Source organism: Heterocephalus glaber, unplaced genomic scaffold, assembly GCF_053883595.1.
Source record: "Heterocephalus glaber isolate CG9 unplaced genomic scaffold, H.glaber_assembly_v1.0 deba00001509, whole genome shotgun sequence".
NCBI lineage: Eukaryota > Metazoa > Chordata > Mammalia > Rodentia > Bathyergidae > Heterocephalus > Heterocephalus glaber.
The window spans coordinates 40068171-40084048 of record NW_028258325.1 but is presented as its reverse complement, the minus strand read 5'-3'; the positions used below and the strand labels follow the sequence as shown (position 1 = coordinate 40084048).

At 38.6% G+C, this 15878-nt stretch overlaps 1 protein-coding gene across 5 annotated transcripts in view; it reads right to left on the bottom strand.

The window, feature by feature from the left end:
• Positions 1–15878, bottom strand: part of Atp10d (ATPase phospholipid transporting 10D (putative)) — a 117545-nt gene that overhangs the window by 16336 nt on the left and 85331 nt on the right. For 4 of the 5 annotated variants that reach the window (XM_004849763.4, XM_087187860.1, XM_004849765.4 and 1 more), the window contains 7 exons: positions 15394–15500; positions 13843–13969; positions 12050–12234; positions 9250–9559; positions 6744–6820; positions 6033–6158; positions 2800–3000 (listed from right to left, as the gene is read on the bottom strand). In XM_004849763.4, the coding sequence (XP_004849820.2) occupies positions 2800–3000; positions 6033–6158; positions 6744–6820; positions 9250–9559; positions 12050–12234; positions 13843–13969; positions 15394–15500 (1133 nt within the window). Of the gene's footprint in view, positions 1–2799; positions 3001–6032; positions 6159–6743; positions 6821–9249; positions 9560–12049; positions 12235–13842; positions 13970–15393; positions 15501–15878 lie in introns of those variants that run through there. The other variant, XM_087187859.1, reaches the window with a different exon arrangement.

The window sequence follows — 15878 nt, the reverse complement described above, 5'->3', positions numbered from 1 at the left end:
ACCTGAGCAATGCATGGCCCAATAGTGGAAGAGAATATGTCAGAGACAAAGAGGCCATCAAAGTCCGTGGACAAGAAACAATGATTTGGAGATAAGTTAAAATACAAGTTCATATGTCTGAGGGTACAGAGGTTGCTGACAAGCTATGTTGAAAAGGTAAAATGTACAATTTCCCCATACTCTCCTGCATAAGAGGGCTTATAGAAGTAAAAAGAGATGGATTGAGGACAAGATAAAAGTCAAGAAAAGAATCAAGTTATGAGATATCCTGGAAACTGAAAGGAAAAATGTGAACATTAAGTAAAAGCCAGAAAAAAAGACTGTGTGGGTGAAGAGAGACAGTTAATAGGTTATTGCTTCTTGGAAAGGAATCTTCTGACTTCCAGACCCACCTCCTGCAGGCAGGGAGAGATGCTATAGCCCTAGAGAGTACATTCTATGGCACCAAAGACAGAAAATGACCTAGCATAAAATAGAATTTTCTTGGAGGCCAAGTTCAAAGAAAGGATAAACACTGGAAGGTAAAGTCAATAGTTAGAGGCTGGGAATCTGCCCACTATTATCATGTTTTATAAAACTGGCTAGCTCAATAGAATAATGTGTACAAAGAAATGATAACAGGGGTTAACTGCAGGAAATAATGATTTCATCTTCCTGAAAATAAGAAAAATTGGCATCTTTAGTGTATACAAATGGGCTTTTAAAACATTAGCAATAAAAAATATTTGACTGAAAAAATCTCTCCTCTACCCCCCTTTCCTCAGTGGAGTTGGAAACCTTCAGTGATATCAAGCACACATTTCTGCATCTTGAACTTTAAACCAGACTAGATTCCCTGTAGTTTCTCTATGTGAATGGGTTGTATATTATTAAAGGATTATAAGGATTTCTTCTTCCTGCAAACTGAATATGTAGCTTTTCTGTGTTGGCTGTTTCTGGTAGCTAAAGGCACTAAATCATTCTCCATTCCAGAAAGTTGGTTTGAGTAAAAATAAAACTAGAATGACAAAAGTTATCATTGAACTTATTGAGAGCTTAATGTGGCTGGAAATTCTACATGTGCTATCCTCCTTAATTTAATCCATAAATAAACTGAACCACAGGAAAGCTAAAGGACTTAACAAGGTCACACACCAAAGGACCCAAATGAAAATCCTGGCTAAGAATAGCACATTAGTCCTGACATATGCTGCTCTGTGTCTTTAGAACAGTAAGTGGAGCCCAACACATGGATTTTTTAGGATGAGTCTCATGTTGGCTTTTGCGTACTTCTACAGAGACCCTTCTTTCTCAATCCTATCTGTGTGGTTCAATTCTGTTCTTGAGAATGATACATGTCCCATGCTTGCTTGGTCAATAAAAAAATGATCTTTCTAGCCATCACAGTAAACAGAGAAAAAGGGATATGGCAAACCAGACTAATAGGTCAAAGCCAGGTAATTTTCAGACAATGTTTTTTTCACCATTACTCCTGCATTTTGCTACGATGCAAGCCACTGTAGTTCCCTTTTTCATCAAGTTATTCTGAGGTGGTTTTTTTCTTTTCTTTTCTTTGTTCTCTTCTCCTCTCCTCTTCTTTTTCTTTTTCTTTTTTTCCCTTACAACTGTTAAAACTCTAACAGCGAATCTTCTCAACACTGGAACATTTGACTGGATGGACCCACTTAACTCTGTCCACTCACAGGTGTCTAAGGCTCCAGGTCCACTTGTGTCCCTCAGATTCTGATGATGTCCTTGTGATAGCACTTTGTATTTCTGACCATTCAACACCCTGGTGGGGGACTCAAAGTCCAAAGAGAGCATCAAAGTTCTTTCTGCTGCTCAGTAGAAAGGTGGACAACATTGACTTGGAAACCAAGGTTCAATGACACCATTCACTAGGTCTGTGATGTAAGCAGGCAAAGGCAACTCCCTGTCCTGACTTTCCTCATCTACAAAGTATAGATTATGACAGCATCTACTTGCGGGAATATTTTGAAAATTAGGGATTATGTATGTTATGCACTTAGAACAGTACCAAACATTACAAAAATGATCATAACTGCTATATTAATGTTGGTTATTAATTTTACAAAAGATGAAGTATAAGGGAAAAAGTTTTTAGAGAGCTATCTTACCTAATTGGCTACTACAATCCTCCATGTAACAGACAATGAGCAAGTGACTGAAGCACAGAGAGAGAAATATTGAAGCAATATATCAGAAGTAGATGCCTCTGATGCCTATCAAAGATAAATTCAGTGAAGATGGGGCATGATTTTAGAGAGAAAGTTATTAAAATCACTTCTATTTTGGATGACAGCAGGACCTGAAGAGTTTAATGTGGGCTTTGGAATCAGACTGAGTGGGTTTAATGCCTGACTCAATCATTTATTACCTGTGACATTTTTTGAAAATTACTTGATTCCTCTGAGGTTCAGATCCCTCACTTTAGAATAGGAACAATACATGATTCTATCTCAAAGTGTTTTCTTAAGGATAAATGAGACAGAATGTTTACTAATTAGCCGAACAGGCAGCATTGTGGGATGTAGTAAATGCAGAGACAGTTGTAAGGTTTCAAACACTGGGTTTTTCTTATAAGCACATAGAACCTTTCACAGATTTATCTGTGTCCCTATAGGAAGCCAGTAACTTAGTATCTGCCATGTGAATACAGATCTTGGAAAACAACCTGATATTTCAAAAAGTTTTAAATAGTTCTGCATATGCTGCAATATTTGGGCTGGGCTGACTGGAAAATGTACTTGCTTTGCCCATGGATGTGTATCTGTCTAAGAATTTTTGATTTTTACCTACCTCTGATTTCTGACCACTCTGGTAAAGTTCAGGCAGTTGCATGAGGGTGTCTGCAGATACATCTTTTTCCAGAACACCATAAATGACAGGAGGAGCAGACGTGAAGAGGAGGTTGAAGAAGATCAAAACCCAATAGTCAGTCATGGATGTTCCTGAAAATCCACAAAAGAACTGGTACCAGAAAAGGAGGTTCACATAGGCCTAGGGACACAAGGAGGAACATTCAGATCTTAGAGACAGAAATTAGAACACTGACCATTCCTTCCATATGCCATCATTTTGAGCTGCTGGAACTCAGCGTCTTTTCAGTTTTGTCACAAAATGGAAGACATTGCAGTTTTTTTCCCCACTGGGAAAATGTTTTTCAAAGACTACTTGTTATATGGGCTGGCACTGATTTAAGTGCTTTATAAATAATTCATTAATCTTCATAACAACTGGGAATTATTGTTCCCATTTTACATATGAAGAAATTGAGCTCAATAAACCAGATGTTTGTTCACCTTCAAAATTCATACACCAAACCCAAATCCCCAATGTGATGATATTAGGAGGTGGGGCCATTAGGAAGTAATTAGGTCATGATGCCAGAACCTTCATGAATGAGATTAGTGTCCTTATAAAATGGACCACAGAGAGCTCTTGCTTTCCTTTAGCAGTTGAGGACTCCATAAGAAATGTTTAACTGGGAGGAGAGTCCTCATCAAAAAAATGATCTTGGATTTCCATCCTCCAAAACAGTGATAAATAAATATCTGTCATTTATAAGCCACCTATCTGTGATGTTTTGTCATGGTATTTTGAGGCGACCAAGACACTGAAGCATAGAGAGATTAAGAAACTTACTCCAAGGTAGTGGAAAAGTCAGTGTTCAAATTGAGACATTTTAGCTCTAGATGAGGAGAACATAGTCCTGTTCCTGGCACCAAGTGAGCACACCACAAACTTCATTTTATATATATATATATTTTTTTCCTGTGTTCGCAATTATTGCTGAGTGGTGAAATTGGATGGTACCAACAGAATGGCCAACCATCCCAGTTTGCTTAGGACTGAGGGTTTTCCCAGGTCATGAAGGCTCATGCTAAAACTGGAACAGACAGAAACAAACATGGATAGTTCGTTGCCCCCAGAGGCCAAGCACATGCATCCCGCATGATTTTCTCCAGTATGTTGCAAGCCTAGCCCACTGTTACAAAAACTTTTTGCTCTCAAGCAGGGTAGGCCACAGGACAGGACACTGGACCTAAGCTCAGAAAGTTTTGTTGTAAAGCCCAGGGATACTTCCTAATGATTGTATGACTTCAAGCCACTTTCCTAACCTTTCTGAATTTTAGTTTCTGCCGTGTAAAATGAGTATTAGAACACCTCAGAACTTCATATCTAGATCACATTAGAAAGTATTCATGACTTTCAAAGTATTTGACAAATATTAAAATAGCACTGGCATCATCGTTATACTAGGACATGTTAAGACAAGGGACATGAGCCTTTCAAAAGACTTTCTTAATCTCATAGCTAGATTCAGACATGCATTATGCTCAGTGCCTGAAAATGTATACATTTTGGATACATATGGTTTGGTGGCATTATTTTGAGGTGTGAATCCATAGTCTTCATCAGTATCTCAAAAGTTGTCCAATACCCAAAAACCACATTCTTAGAATGGTAAACTAGTCTAATGGCTTCTGGTCTTGGCCCATTCCTTCATAGCTTATAAAATAATCATTGTCTATCTAGGTAAATAGGTAGAAATTAAGTGTGGAGGATACCAGTATAAATGACCATCCTATGGAGCAGAAAGACCTCACCGGTCCTTATTCCCTGGTGATGAGCCCTATTAATTCTTCATGCCTAGTGTTTTATTTTTGGAATGAAACATAACGAAGGAACATTATAAAAATTTCTCTTCAAATTCTTGTTCCTCAAGTTTTCTAGGTAACATACATGAATCTCAAGCAAAAAAATTGCACCCTTTCATCATAAATAGGTTAACTAAAGCACCCTCTGTATCCAAGAGCATGTAGCTTCTTTTCCTAATATTTGTATTTTTCAACCATTGGGTTTAATCTGGGGGTGGGAATGATTTGCATCACAACAGACAAAAGATGGGAAAATACAAAGGTTTTTTAAAAACTTTGGGAGAGGAGCTCCTTTCTAAAAGTCACAGATCATAAAATGCTAGAATTTTATATTACAAGCCACAGCTTTTCCCAGAATCATACACTTGGGCAGAAACTGTACATTTCATATATTTTTGTAAGACATCTGAGTTTTATTAAACTTTGATAAAAAGTGCTAATTCAAATTAGTAAGTATTGAGAGCTTCCTAAAATGTTCATTGTGCAGCAGGGAAAAAAATATTCCTTCATACATAGATCTAAATTATACAAATACCCATCGGGATATCCTAAAAATGGTGCAATAATTTTTTCCTAAAGAAGGTATTTCAATAGAATGATATAAACTTAAGTCTACTACTAACATGCTACATACAGATTTTAAAGAGTAATCATAAATTAGACCAAAAATCATGATATACTTACATAATCAGCCCACCTGCTATCAACATGGTTTTATAAACAAGAAAACTGAAATTTAAATGAGATGCTCAAGATTAGAACCTCTTCTAATATAATTCTGCCCTTTAGGAGTTATATAATCACAACAAAATCTGTTATCATTGAATAACTCCCAAGCACAGATAGATTTCATAGCTGGTTAGAAAATTCTTGTACCTGTGAGTTCCAGCCAGCTACAGGCAATGACATTTTCCTTGGTTTTGGTTTGTATCTCTCTTCAATATGCCACAGGACACATCAATTTGGGAACAGTAGGGTTTTTGTTGTTGTTTTTACCAGTAAGATGGAAGTAAACCTTTTCATTTTCTGCTGACAGCATTAAACATTTCATAATTCTACTTGTCACAATCTTTTTTATAGAAGGTCAAAAATTGGATTTTAAAGGAACCAGACAGATCTTAATTGAGTTTACGTGCACAGAGAGTAGAAAATGTTAGCAGATGGACAAGCCTAGCAACTTGCTGTCAGCAGTTTAAACATACACACACATTCTCAGATTATTTCTGGTAAGACAGCAGGACTGCTCCTGGCTGTTCCCAGAATACCAATAAATAAAAGGAGCTTTGCATAAGACACTTTCTCTTTATCCCTGATGTGACCAGGATGGGGAAGTAAAGGAGGGGGAATAACAAATTCTCTGGAGTTACATACCACATTCTTGTAGAAAAAGTAGAGAATCATGTTGGAAAGGCGCATGTAACACCAGTGCCCATGGACAAGAAGGAGTTTGCTGAGATGTCTGAACTGAGAAATGGCAAAGTCACTGGCCATCACAGCCTGCAGAGACAGAGGGGAGAGAAGGCCACCCTGAGGGAAGGGATACGCAAGAACAGACGCAGCCTGGCATGGAGAGCTGGGCCAGAGCTACCCTCAAATAGTCAAATTTATTTTACAAATAGATCCCCCAAAAGAGAGGAAACACACACAGAACAACAAGAAAACTCAAATCCATTAGCATAACTTTAATGGGTGGTCTTGAGCTACGACTCTGCTTTCCTATATGGTCCTATGAAAGAAGATCTCTTTGGAAACTAATCAGGATGTAATTTTAGCAAATGAACTTTCCCTAGAAACCAGGTTCCTCAGCAAAAATTCTTGTCCTCTGCACTTCAGAATATTTTTGTTTCTTCTCAATATAGAGAATATTAAGAAGTACTGCAGTCATGATTTCATATGACTTTGTATAATGTGTCAGGCAAGGAAGTATCTGAATCTCTCTTCATTCACCAAGATGCTGTAATATAGAATTCCTGGGAAACTCTAAAACCCATATTCCACCTTCCCTGCTAGAAATTTCTTCATACATAAAATAGCCTTTCAGATTGCAATCTTTAATGTACCTGGGCACAAATATCTGCTCACCTGCATGCCTTCTTGGCCCAAGACCCCTATCCCAATGTCTGCCACTTGGATCATACTAACGTCATTGGCACCATCACCTACATTGAGGCAAAAGGAAAGGTGAGAAACAACTGAGGAGTAAACATGTAAAGTATGTAAATCAATAAGGGCTGCTCCGGTGAACAAACAAATTCCTCAAGGTTCATCCTATTGCTTTATATTCTATATTTCTCTATATTCCTAGGAGCTAGCTAAGCAGAAATTAAGTGTGGCATCCCACTGTCATGAGGAAGCATTTCAAATTCAAAACTGCCTTCAAATTCTTCATGCTGTGGCACCTAGCCAGAATGACCTTCCCTTTCTTATGCCACCCATGCTACCTTTCAGTTCTCCAGACATAGCCTATTCCTTCTAGCTATTCCACAGGGCATTTCTCTCTTTATAATACTGCCCTGATCACTCCACCTCATCTTGCTGGATTTCAATTTTTCTTGCTCTCAGTTTAGGTGTCATTTTCTCTGGGAAATCCTTCTCATATTCCCTTTTCTAAGGCTCCAATACCATCTTGTATATCTCCATTATACCTCTCATGTGGTATTATGGTTGCATATAGATGTTTTTGGTCTCCTTCAACATGGTATGCTTCTTAAAAAGAGGTATTACACGCCTGCTGGTTAATAATCATAAGCTTTATTGCAAAGGCCCACTAACCATCCACCTGTTTTCTGGTAATAGCATCCTGATATGTCTTGGGAATTCGGTGTCCACGTGGTTTGTTAAAGTGAATTCAAACACCCCTATTTATGGACATGAAAATGACAGACCAGAAAATCAGCATCTTCTATTCCCTGGCTGTAGTGATAATTCCAAAGATGGGCATGACTCAACTTAATTAATATAAAATCCAGAAACTTTAGCCTAAATACCAACTGGCTCTAGCATCTTGAATAATTCTTTTATTTATATGTCTATTCAGCTTGATAATTGAACAAAATTCTGCTTCACCTAAACACTGAACTATGTCAGAATTTTATCATACCATTTCTCTGTTTATGCTCATTCTTTGGTGATCTTATAGTATATAGTATTGGCATTCACTAGACTTATGGTTCACAGGTTTATATCTAATTCTTACAGCTAATTCTTCATTGCTAACAAGACTTTTATTCTAGCCGCCTACTTGACATCACTGCTTACACATTTAACAGACTTTTCCAACTGAGTGAGTGTAATGGATCTTTCAAAATGATATCTTACTAGAATCCTTTCTATTCTTATACAAAACCTTGGTATTCCCTTTGACAGATCTTTCTGTCATGTCATATCATCAGGATATGTTAGCAGCAATTTCTTCAAACCATGTCCATTGTTTTAGCATGTCCTATCACCTCTTCTGCTCCCGTCTCGGCCAAAGCTACCATCATCTCTTGCTTGAATTATTTCAACAGCTTCCCAACTGATGTCCTTACTTATGTGTTTGTAGCCTCACAGTTACTCTCATAGACAGGCAATGTGATCTCTTTAAATTTAAAGGAGGCCATGTTCCACCTCTGCTTAACATCTTCCATTAACTTCCTACTACCTCAGATAAAAGCCAAAACTTTATACTAGACTCCAAGACCTTCTGTGATCTGGCCTCCTGCCACCTCTCTACCCCTTACTAACCTTTAGAAAACTTCTCTGCCACCTCTCTACCCCTTACTAACCTTTAGAAAACTTCCCTTTGCTCAATCTCCTTTGGCCTCAGACACCCAAGCATGGTCCACTTCATGGCTTTTACTTTTGTTGTCCTATATGCCAGGGATGTTCTTCCCCAGACCTCACATGGTTCTTCTTCATTTCCTTCAAGTCTCTGCTCACAGACAACCTTAGAAGGGAGATCACTGAAAACTGTATTTAAAACTCCAATTTCTTCCAAACTCCTTCAATGTTTTGTATCCTCTTTGCTCTATTTTTCTTTCTCACTGGCATTTGTCAATATCTAATATCTTCCATATTTATGTTTTTGTTTGATCTTTAATTTATGCCCTCCTACTAGATCTAAGCTCCTTAAGAAAAGCTACTTTGTCCCTTTTATGTACTCCTTCATCTCCATTCCCCAGAAAGCTATCTAGTAAGAAGAAAGCACTCAATAAGGACTTCATAAGTAGAGAATTATTCATGGACTTGAATTTAATTTGCCTGAAGGTAGAAACTTGGGGTTTTCAGTTCTTTTACTCAGTATTTCACTCTACTTAAACTAGTTGATTTGAGCATCTGATATGTAACCCAAAGAACCTGACTATTATATTGTTTCCTATATCACATTGTTAACCTCTGATTCATTGCAGATGGTCAAATAAGAGATGAAAAGAGGTGGGAGAAGAAAAGGGTTGTGGGGAGAAAAGAGGGAGGAAAGGGGGAAAGAAAGGTGGTGAGGGGGGGAAAAGGCAGACTTAGTTGTAAAAGAAGGAAGGACAGATAGATCAGTTTCCAGTATGTGTGAAAGGGAGAAGCACAGCGCTTGGTCTCATTCCACTTGACTTACCAATGGCTAGAGTCATCACCTGGAGATGGTTTCGAACCAATTTAACCACCTCGCTCTTCTGCAGGGGTGTGGCTCGGCAGCAGACTACAGCATGGCTCCAAGAAGTCAGCTCTAGGAACTGCCTTTGCAGACTCTCTTGCAGGGCAAACTCTAGGGTCTTCCCAGTGATAATGAGTCCAGCCCGTTGCCCTGAGTTCTGGGTGATGGGAGGCTGAGGGGAACCCTTTCTTAATGATCTTTGCCCTGGAGAAGCTGGAGTTTTCTTCTGAAGATCTTTCAAAATTATGCTCATTTGCATCTCACAGGCATCCTTGAAACAAGAGGCAAAGAAATTTAGCCATGGGATTCTGTTGGAGAGCTGGCTAAATTTTTTATTGTCATTAATTAGCAACCGTGGAGCAGTTGGTTACTTTCAAAGGCAGGACTTCCACAGAGAGTTCCCATGAATACTGGGATGGGCGGAGGAGTGAGGCATATCTCACCCCTATTTCTGCAGCTGAGATATGTAAATGCAATGTGGAACAGCTACTAATACCAAAAGTATTAGCTATGGTAGATATTCGGTAAATATTTCTTGAATTGGTAGTTTCAAATGCCTTCCAACATAAACTGGATATTTATAAATAAACTTCATAACATTACTGATTTTACAGAAATTCTTCACAGGAATTTCTAAGTCAGCACATATAACATATGTACCGTGGCTCTCAAAAATCTGGAGGGATTTTGAGTTTCTACCATAAAGAAATGTTAAATATTTGAAAAGATATGTATGTTTAACCTGATTTAAACATTATATAATGTAAACTTGTATTGAAACATCACATAGCACCTAGTTATGTTTTTAGATATCAGTTAACAAGTAAGTTTAATTGTAAAAAGCTATCAATTAAAATGCAAAAAAAGAGTGAAAGATAGAAAGAGGAAACCAATATAAACAATTTTAAAAGTTTAACAACAGGCAAATTGTGCCAGTGTACACAAACTGACTCACCCTCCTATCTACAATATTTATTTCCTAGAAATTTAAACAATCTATAGCAGGGCTTTTCCATCTTGGCACTATTGACATTAGGCGCAGATAATTCTTGATCTGGAGGGGTGTCTGATGCATTGTAGGATACTGTATTTAAAACCATCTTTGGCTCCCACTTCCTAGATACCAGGTGTGACAACCAAAACGTCCCCAGACATTGTCGATTGCCAAGTATCCCTGTGTGGGGGGCCAAAATCATCCTGAGATGTGAAGTGTGATTTTATGTAACTGAGCTAGGCCATGCTGCACCCTGCTCTTCATGACATAGTTCACAGAGTCTCTTATCACAGGTATGAGAAGCCTTTCTCCCTGATGTCCCTGAGGAGCTCCAGGTCCCTGAGGCATACAATACTGTGTCAGGTCTCATGTGCCTGCAGACTCTGGAACCATCTAAAAGAATCTCACGGTGTCAACAGAGATTTTTCTCTTGGGGAAAATTTTATTCTTTTACCTTCTTTATAGTTTTTGTATTGTTTGTTTAATCATGACCAGGTATTATAATCAAGATTAAATTAAAACTTTTTCATGTTAAAAAAAGCCCTCTAAGTCAAAATTAAACACTAATAACTGATTACTTGTCCTTTTTTCCACTATCTCTGGACCCTTCAGCAATCTATATTTTCTTAATCCCCACAACATTCCCATGACACCAGCATCATTCTCATACCACAGGTAAGGAAAGAGACATAGGAGGAAGTCCCTCACCAAGGTCACATGCCTGGTCAGGCAGGCCAACCATTTGTGCCCTGGTTTTACCACCCCCTCAGGCTACATCTTTTTTTTTGTGACTAATTTGATTAGAATTTTCTTGGACTCAGCCCCTGCCAGTATGGGGTGCCGGCTAGTGATTGTAGGTCACAGCCAGCTGTAAAGAAGAACCTATTGTGTGTTGAATAGAGAAAACTCTGCTTTCCTCAACATATATGACCCAGCTTACTGCTAATGGAGTCCTGATCATAAAAGCACAATCAGCCAAAAGGGGCAGCCTGTGACACAGGTTTGAGATGTCCAAAGGGACATTCCAGAAAATTTCAGAGATGACAAGCTGCTCTGATGCAATGATGCCACTGGCTAAGTCTCACTGTGGAGGAAGGAGGATGAAAGCTTTCTAAGCACAATTAAGTAATTTGCACAAATCATGGAGAGTATCATTATGCAAGGAATCTTCTGGGGGGGAGGGACTAAATGCCCATTTAAGTCATTGGAATGTTGGTGATAGAATTTAATGGGAGGAAATTTTGGAGAAAGAAAGGCTGGGCCTAAACTTTCTTTTTTAAAAACAACTTTTTTCTTTTTCGTTCGCAGGAGCACTATTTAACAATTACCACAAGAGGGCATAATTACACTGCGATCTTTTTTATAAATAACAAAAATATTAATTTACCTGATCCCAATAGAAATTATCACTCATCCTCCACTTGAAAGGGAGGTAGATTCCTGTCTCAAGACCTGATATATTTTGTAATTTTGGGTTGTCTTGTCAAACCCTGCATAATCCATTGTGGAGGGGAAAACACATTTTAAAAGAAGGAATCATTCTTGTAATGATTTTATTTAGCATTGATTTCTCTGACTCATTATGATTTTCCATCAAGCCCTTAGAAAAACTGTGGCATTCTCTCAAATCTGAGTTAGGTCACCTGAGAGAATAAATATTAATAAACTAAAGGTTACCAGCTTGTCTTTCTCCTTATATAAATTAAATTCCAAATGTGTCATTAGCTTTGAAAAACAGAGGGATTGGTTTTGTCTCATTATACATACTTTACTTTGGGAATTAAGGATAAAGAGCTTGTCATTGGGCTCCAGTAGTTTGCATGCATAAGCTATGTTGACAGCTGTCTCCTGCTTATCCCCAGTCAGCATCCAGATCTTGATCCCAGCTTTGTGAAGAGCTTCTATAGACTCAGGGACTCCTTCCTGCAACCGGTCTTCAATGCCAGTAGCACCTAAAAGAATAACCAAATTGCAACAAGGCTCAAATGAAACCAAAGCCAGCTAAAGCTCATCTTGTCTATAACAGATTTTCATCCTTGGCCAGTTCAATCCTGAACTATATAGACCATTCCAGCAAATTGCAGAGATCTAAACAAGTTACAAAGAGCCAGACAAAAGTCCTATTCAAGGTAGTGAGTTTTGGGAAGGAAGCTTCAGGGATTGATGAATTTATCAAACTTACTTGTTCTTTTGTCTAGCTTTCTCATCTATAAGTTGAATTGTCTGATTGAATTATTTGTGTAAGCTTGTCCTATGAACTTTATAATTCTGTGACACTCTGAAGGGTAAGGAAAGGCTTTTAAAGAATGCTCTTGCCAATAAGATATAATGCCTATTTGCAATGTTCTTTCATAATGTAAGTCCTTTTCTGAAACAACTGGGGCCATGTGTATTTTGGAATTAAAAAGCTTTTCATATTCTGAAAAGGTAATATAGTACCTATGTTATTTTGTAATACCTGTTAATTAAGCACACTAATATTTCTACATGAAAACTAGCAAACTTTATGCAAATTAGGTTAACAAATGCTATAAATAGTGCTACATTAAATCAAGCCTGATTTTTGCTGCCAAATGAGTTTTGGCATTAAGCCCGTGGAGCATTTTTGATTTTGGAATTGCTGATGGGGAAATGTGAACCTGTGCTACTTACAAAGTCATAGAGAAACTACTTAGGAGGAGCATCATTATTCTATTTGATAGATACTAGGTGAGATCATTATTTTTCTCCTAAATAAAGGGCTGGAGCTCAGAAGCTGGTCTTTTGGTATGTGAGTGCTTTTATTAGAATGTATGTATCCATATTTAAAGTGGTCGTTTTCAAGCATGACTACCCTTAGAATTACTTTGGAAACTTTTAACAATTCCAGTGCCCAGGCCATACAACAGACCAAGCGAATCAGAATCCCTGGGGATAGAATGCAGGCATCAGTATCATTTAAAGCTTTTCAGATGATTCCAGAATGCAGCTCAGCCCATCATAACAGATGTCAGTTGTGAACTCGGGTTGAAAGTCAGAGAAGAGAAATGGATTTTTCTTAGACCAGTTAAAGGTGCAGAACACGGACCCTAGATCTGGGTAGACCTGAGTATCATGTTTGGTTAGTTAGTTACTAAGTGTTAGTTACTAGCAGGTGAATTTAAGAAAGTCACTGAACTTCTCGGTGGCCTGTTTCTTCTAAATAAGATGGACATTTATTGTGAGAATTTGAAGAGACAATGCATATTAAGTACATTGTGCAATACCTGGTAAGATACTTTAAATTTGTTCTCTTAAACCAGGAAGATACTTATTTGGCTGTAAAGTCTGTATTAGGTGTTGATGTTTATAGGATCTTCTTAACAATGAACACCACAAATGAAGTCTGGTTCATTACAGAGGAAAACAAAATAGAATGGATTGGAAGAAGCTGTGTATAGATTGGAATGGATAGGCTAGGCAGAACCACATATATTTATTAGCTCAAACTGGGGGTAAAAAGCACTGGTGAATAATATATTTAGAGACAACCAGTGCATTTCCAAATTCCCTGTTTAGGAGATACAGCACACTCTACTTACCAAGCAATGTTAGTTTGTTCTCCAGTCTCATGGCAGATTCAATTAGTAATTCTTCCCTGTTGTCAATGCTGGTTTCAGCCAAAAAATGATTCCTCAGCCACTCTGCATATTCAGTGTCACTCATGACCTATGAGAGGAAGAAAAGAGAACTAGGAGACAAGTCATTTGATCTCGTAGAATCCTACCAGGACTGACCTCTGGCAAATATCAAGCCATCAACTTGATTCAGATATTCTTCCTTCTGGGCACAATCTTGCTAGCTCCATAGGTTCTGCTCACAAACTTTCCAAACTCTGAGATGAGACTACTATAGCACTGGTGAGGGAGCAACACTATAGCTCAGTTCCTCTGGGAAATGCTAGGTACTATTGATAGTGAAAGTTGTTTATTCTACTTAACTAAACTAAGGAGGATGCAGTAAGGACAAGCCTGCACTTGGTAGTTAAATCCAGAGTGATTCTAACAGTGCAGTTAAGGAAGTATGGGCAGTACCTTTCAATTTGAGGGATTCTGTAGCCAATATCACCTTTGATGTCTTTGATGGTTAGTAGATATAGAGAATCATTTGTACAAGTGAAAATAAGAGGCCATATGAGCAAAGCAAGGAAGCTTTATTCCCAACAAAATTTAAGTGGAATCCTCAGACAAGGAACCTTTGTCATTAATTGTTGTAAGGGATAAATCTACCTTTCAGTTCTTACAAAGCAGGGTAGAGTGGAAGGAGTGAGGCAATTGCTTTCTCTCCGTTCTTGCCCACAAAGTAATTTGAGAGAGATTGACATTGATTGGGCCTCCCCCTGCCTTCTTTAATCAGAGACAGGATCATTGAACTAATAAAGAAGAGAATTGGTGTGGTCTTGAATGCTTTATTGTTCCTACAACTGTGTGTAAGTTATGATCCTTTAAGCAGTTGATTGGGTGAGTTCTTTGGGGTCTACATAAGATTTTGGTTTCCCTAAAATAGCCCCTAAAGACTAGAATTGGGGTAGGAAATATATTTCCGTAATAACATCCCTCAAATTATTTCTTGGAGTTCTTTCTCAATAAATTTTTATTCAGAAAGGATATATTATTTCCCAATATTATTCTCAATGGATAATAACTAGTAATGAGATTGAAATCTAGTAAATTTACCTGGATTCTGATATTTATGGTCACTAAAGAAAAAAAAAACTATCAAGAACCTATGAAAGAAAAAGCTGGTCTCCGACCTCATTCTTTCCAAAGCACATTTAATGCTATAACATAGAGTAGATAGTTGCAAAGGAAGCCAGGTCCAGGATTTTGACCCAGGATAAACAACTTTTTATATACGAAAGCCCTTGCAGATATACTGAAATGTGTGAGCACTCAGTGGACATGTCTCCTGGCAAAACACTGGGAACAGGATTCAACCAACTAGTGCGTGGAATGGAGAGGCTAGGAAAGAGACAGTAATTTAAGGACTTTCCCCAATACTTGGATTAGGGTTTGATACATGGCAGTTTTTCCATTAAATGGTTAAACAAGGGGAGGAATAAAAAAAGACAAAGGTGTACTAAGAAGCCTCACCTTCTTTGCTATACATAAAGTACGTAATCCTCGTTTGGCATAGTCATCCAAGTGTTTCTGGGTTTTCTCCCTTATGATCATCTGCTCTTTTTCCAGATTTGCTCCCTCTGAAACAATGAGCAAAACACTATTGTTCCTGGTTCCACTGGTTGCAGAGAGAAAGGGGCTTCCGGGCCACCATTCCACCACTCGCGGCACAGAGGAAGGGGCTCCCGGGCTGCCATCCCAGGCCGCTGTACCACTGCTCCCAGAGCAGAGGAAGAGGCTTGCAGGCCACCATTCCACAGCTCCCAGCACAGAGGAAGGGGCTTCCAGGCTGCTGTTCCATGGCTCCTAGTGCAGAGGAAGGGGCTTCTGGGCCCCGTTCCACCGCTGCCAGTGCAGAGGAGGGGCTTCCGCCCCTGGATCCACCACTCTCAGTGCAGAGGAAGGGGCTTCCAGCCTGCCATTCAACCACTCCCAGCACAGAGGAGGTGAGCCCCATG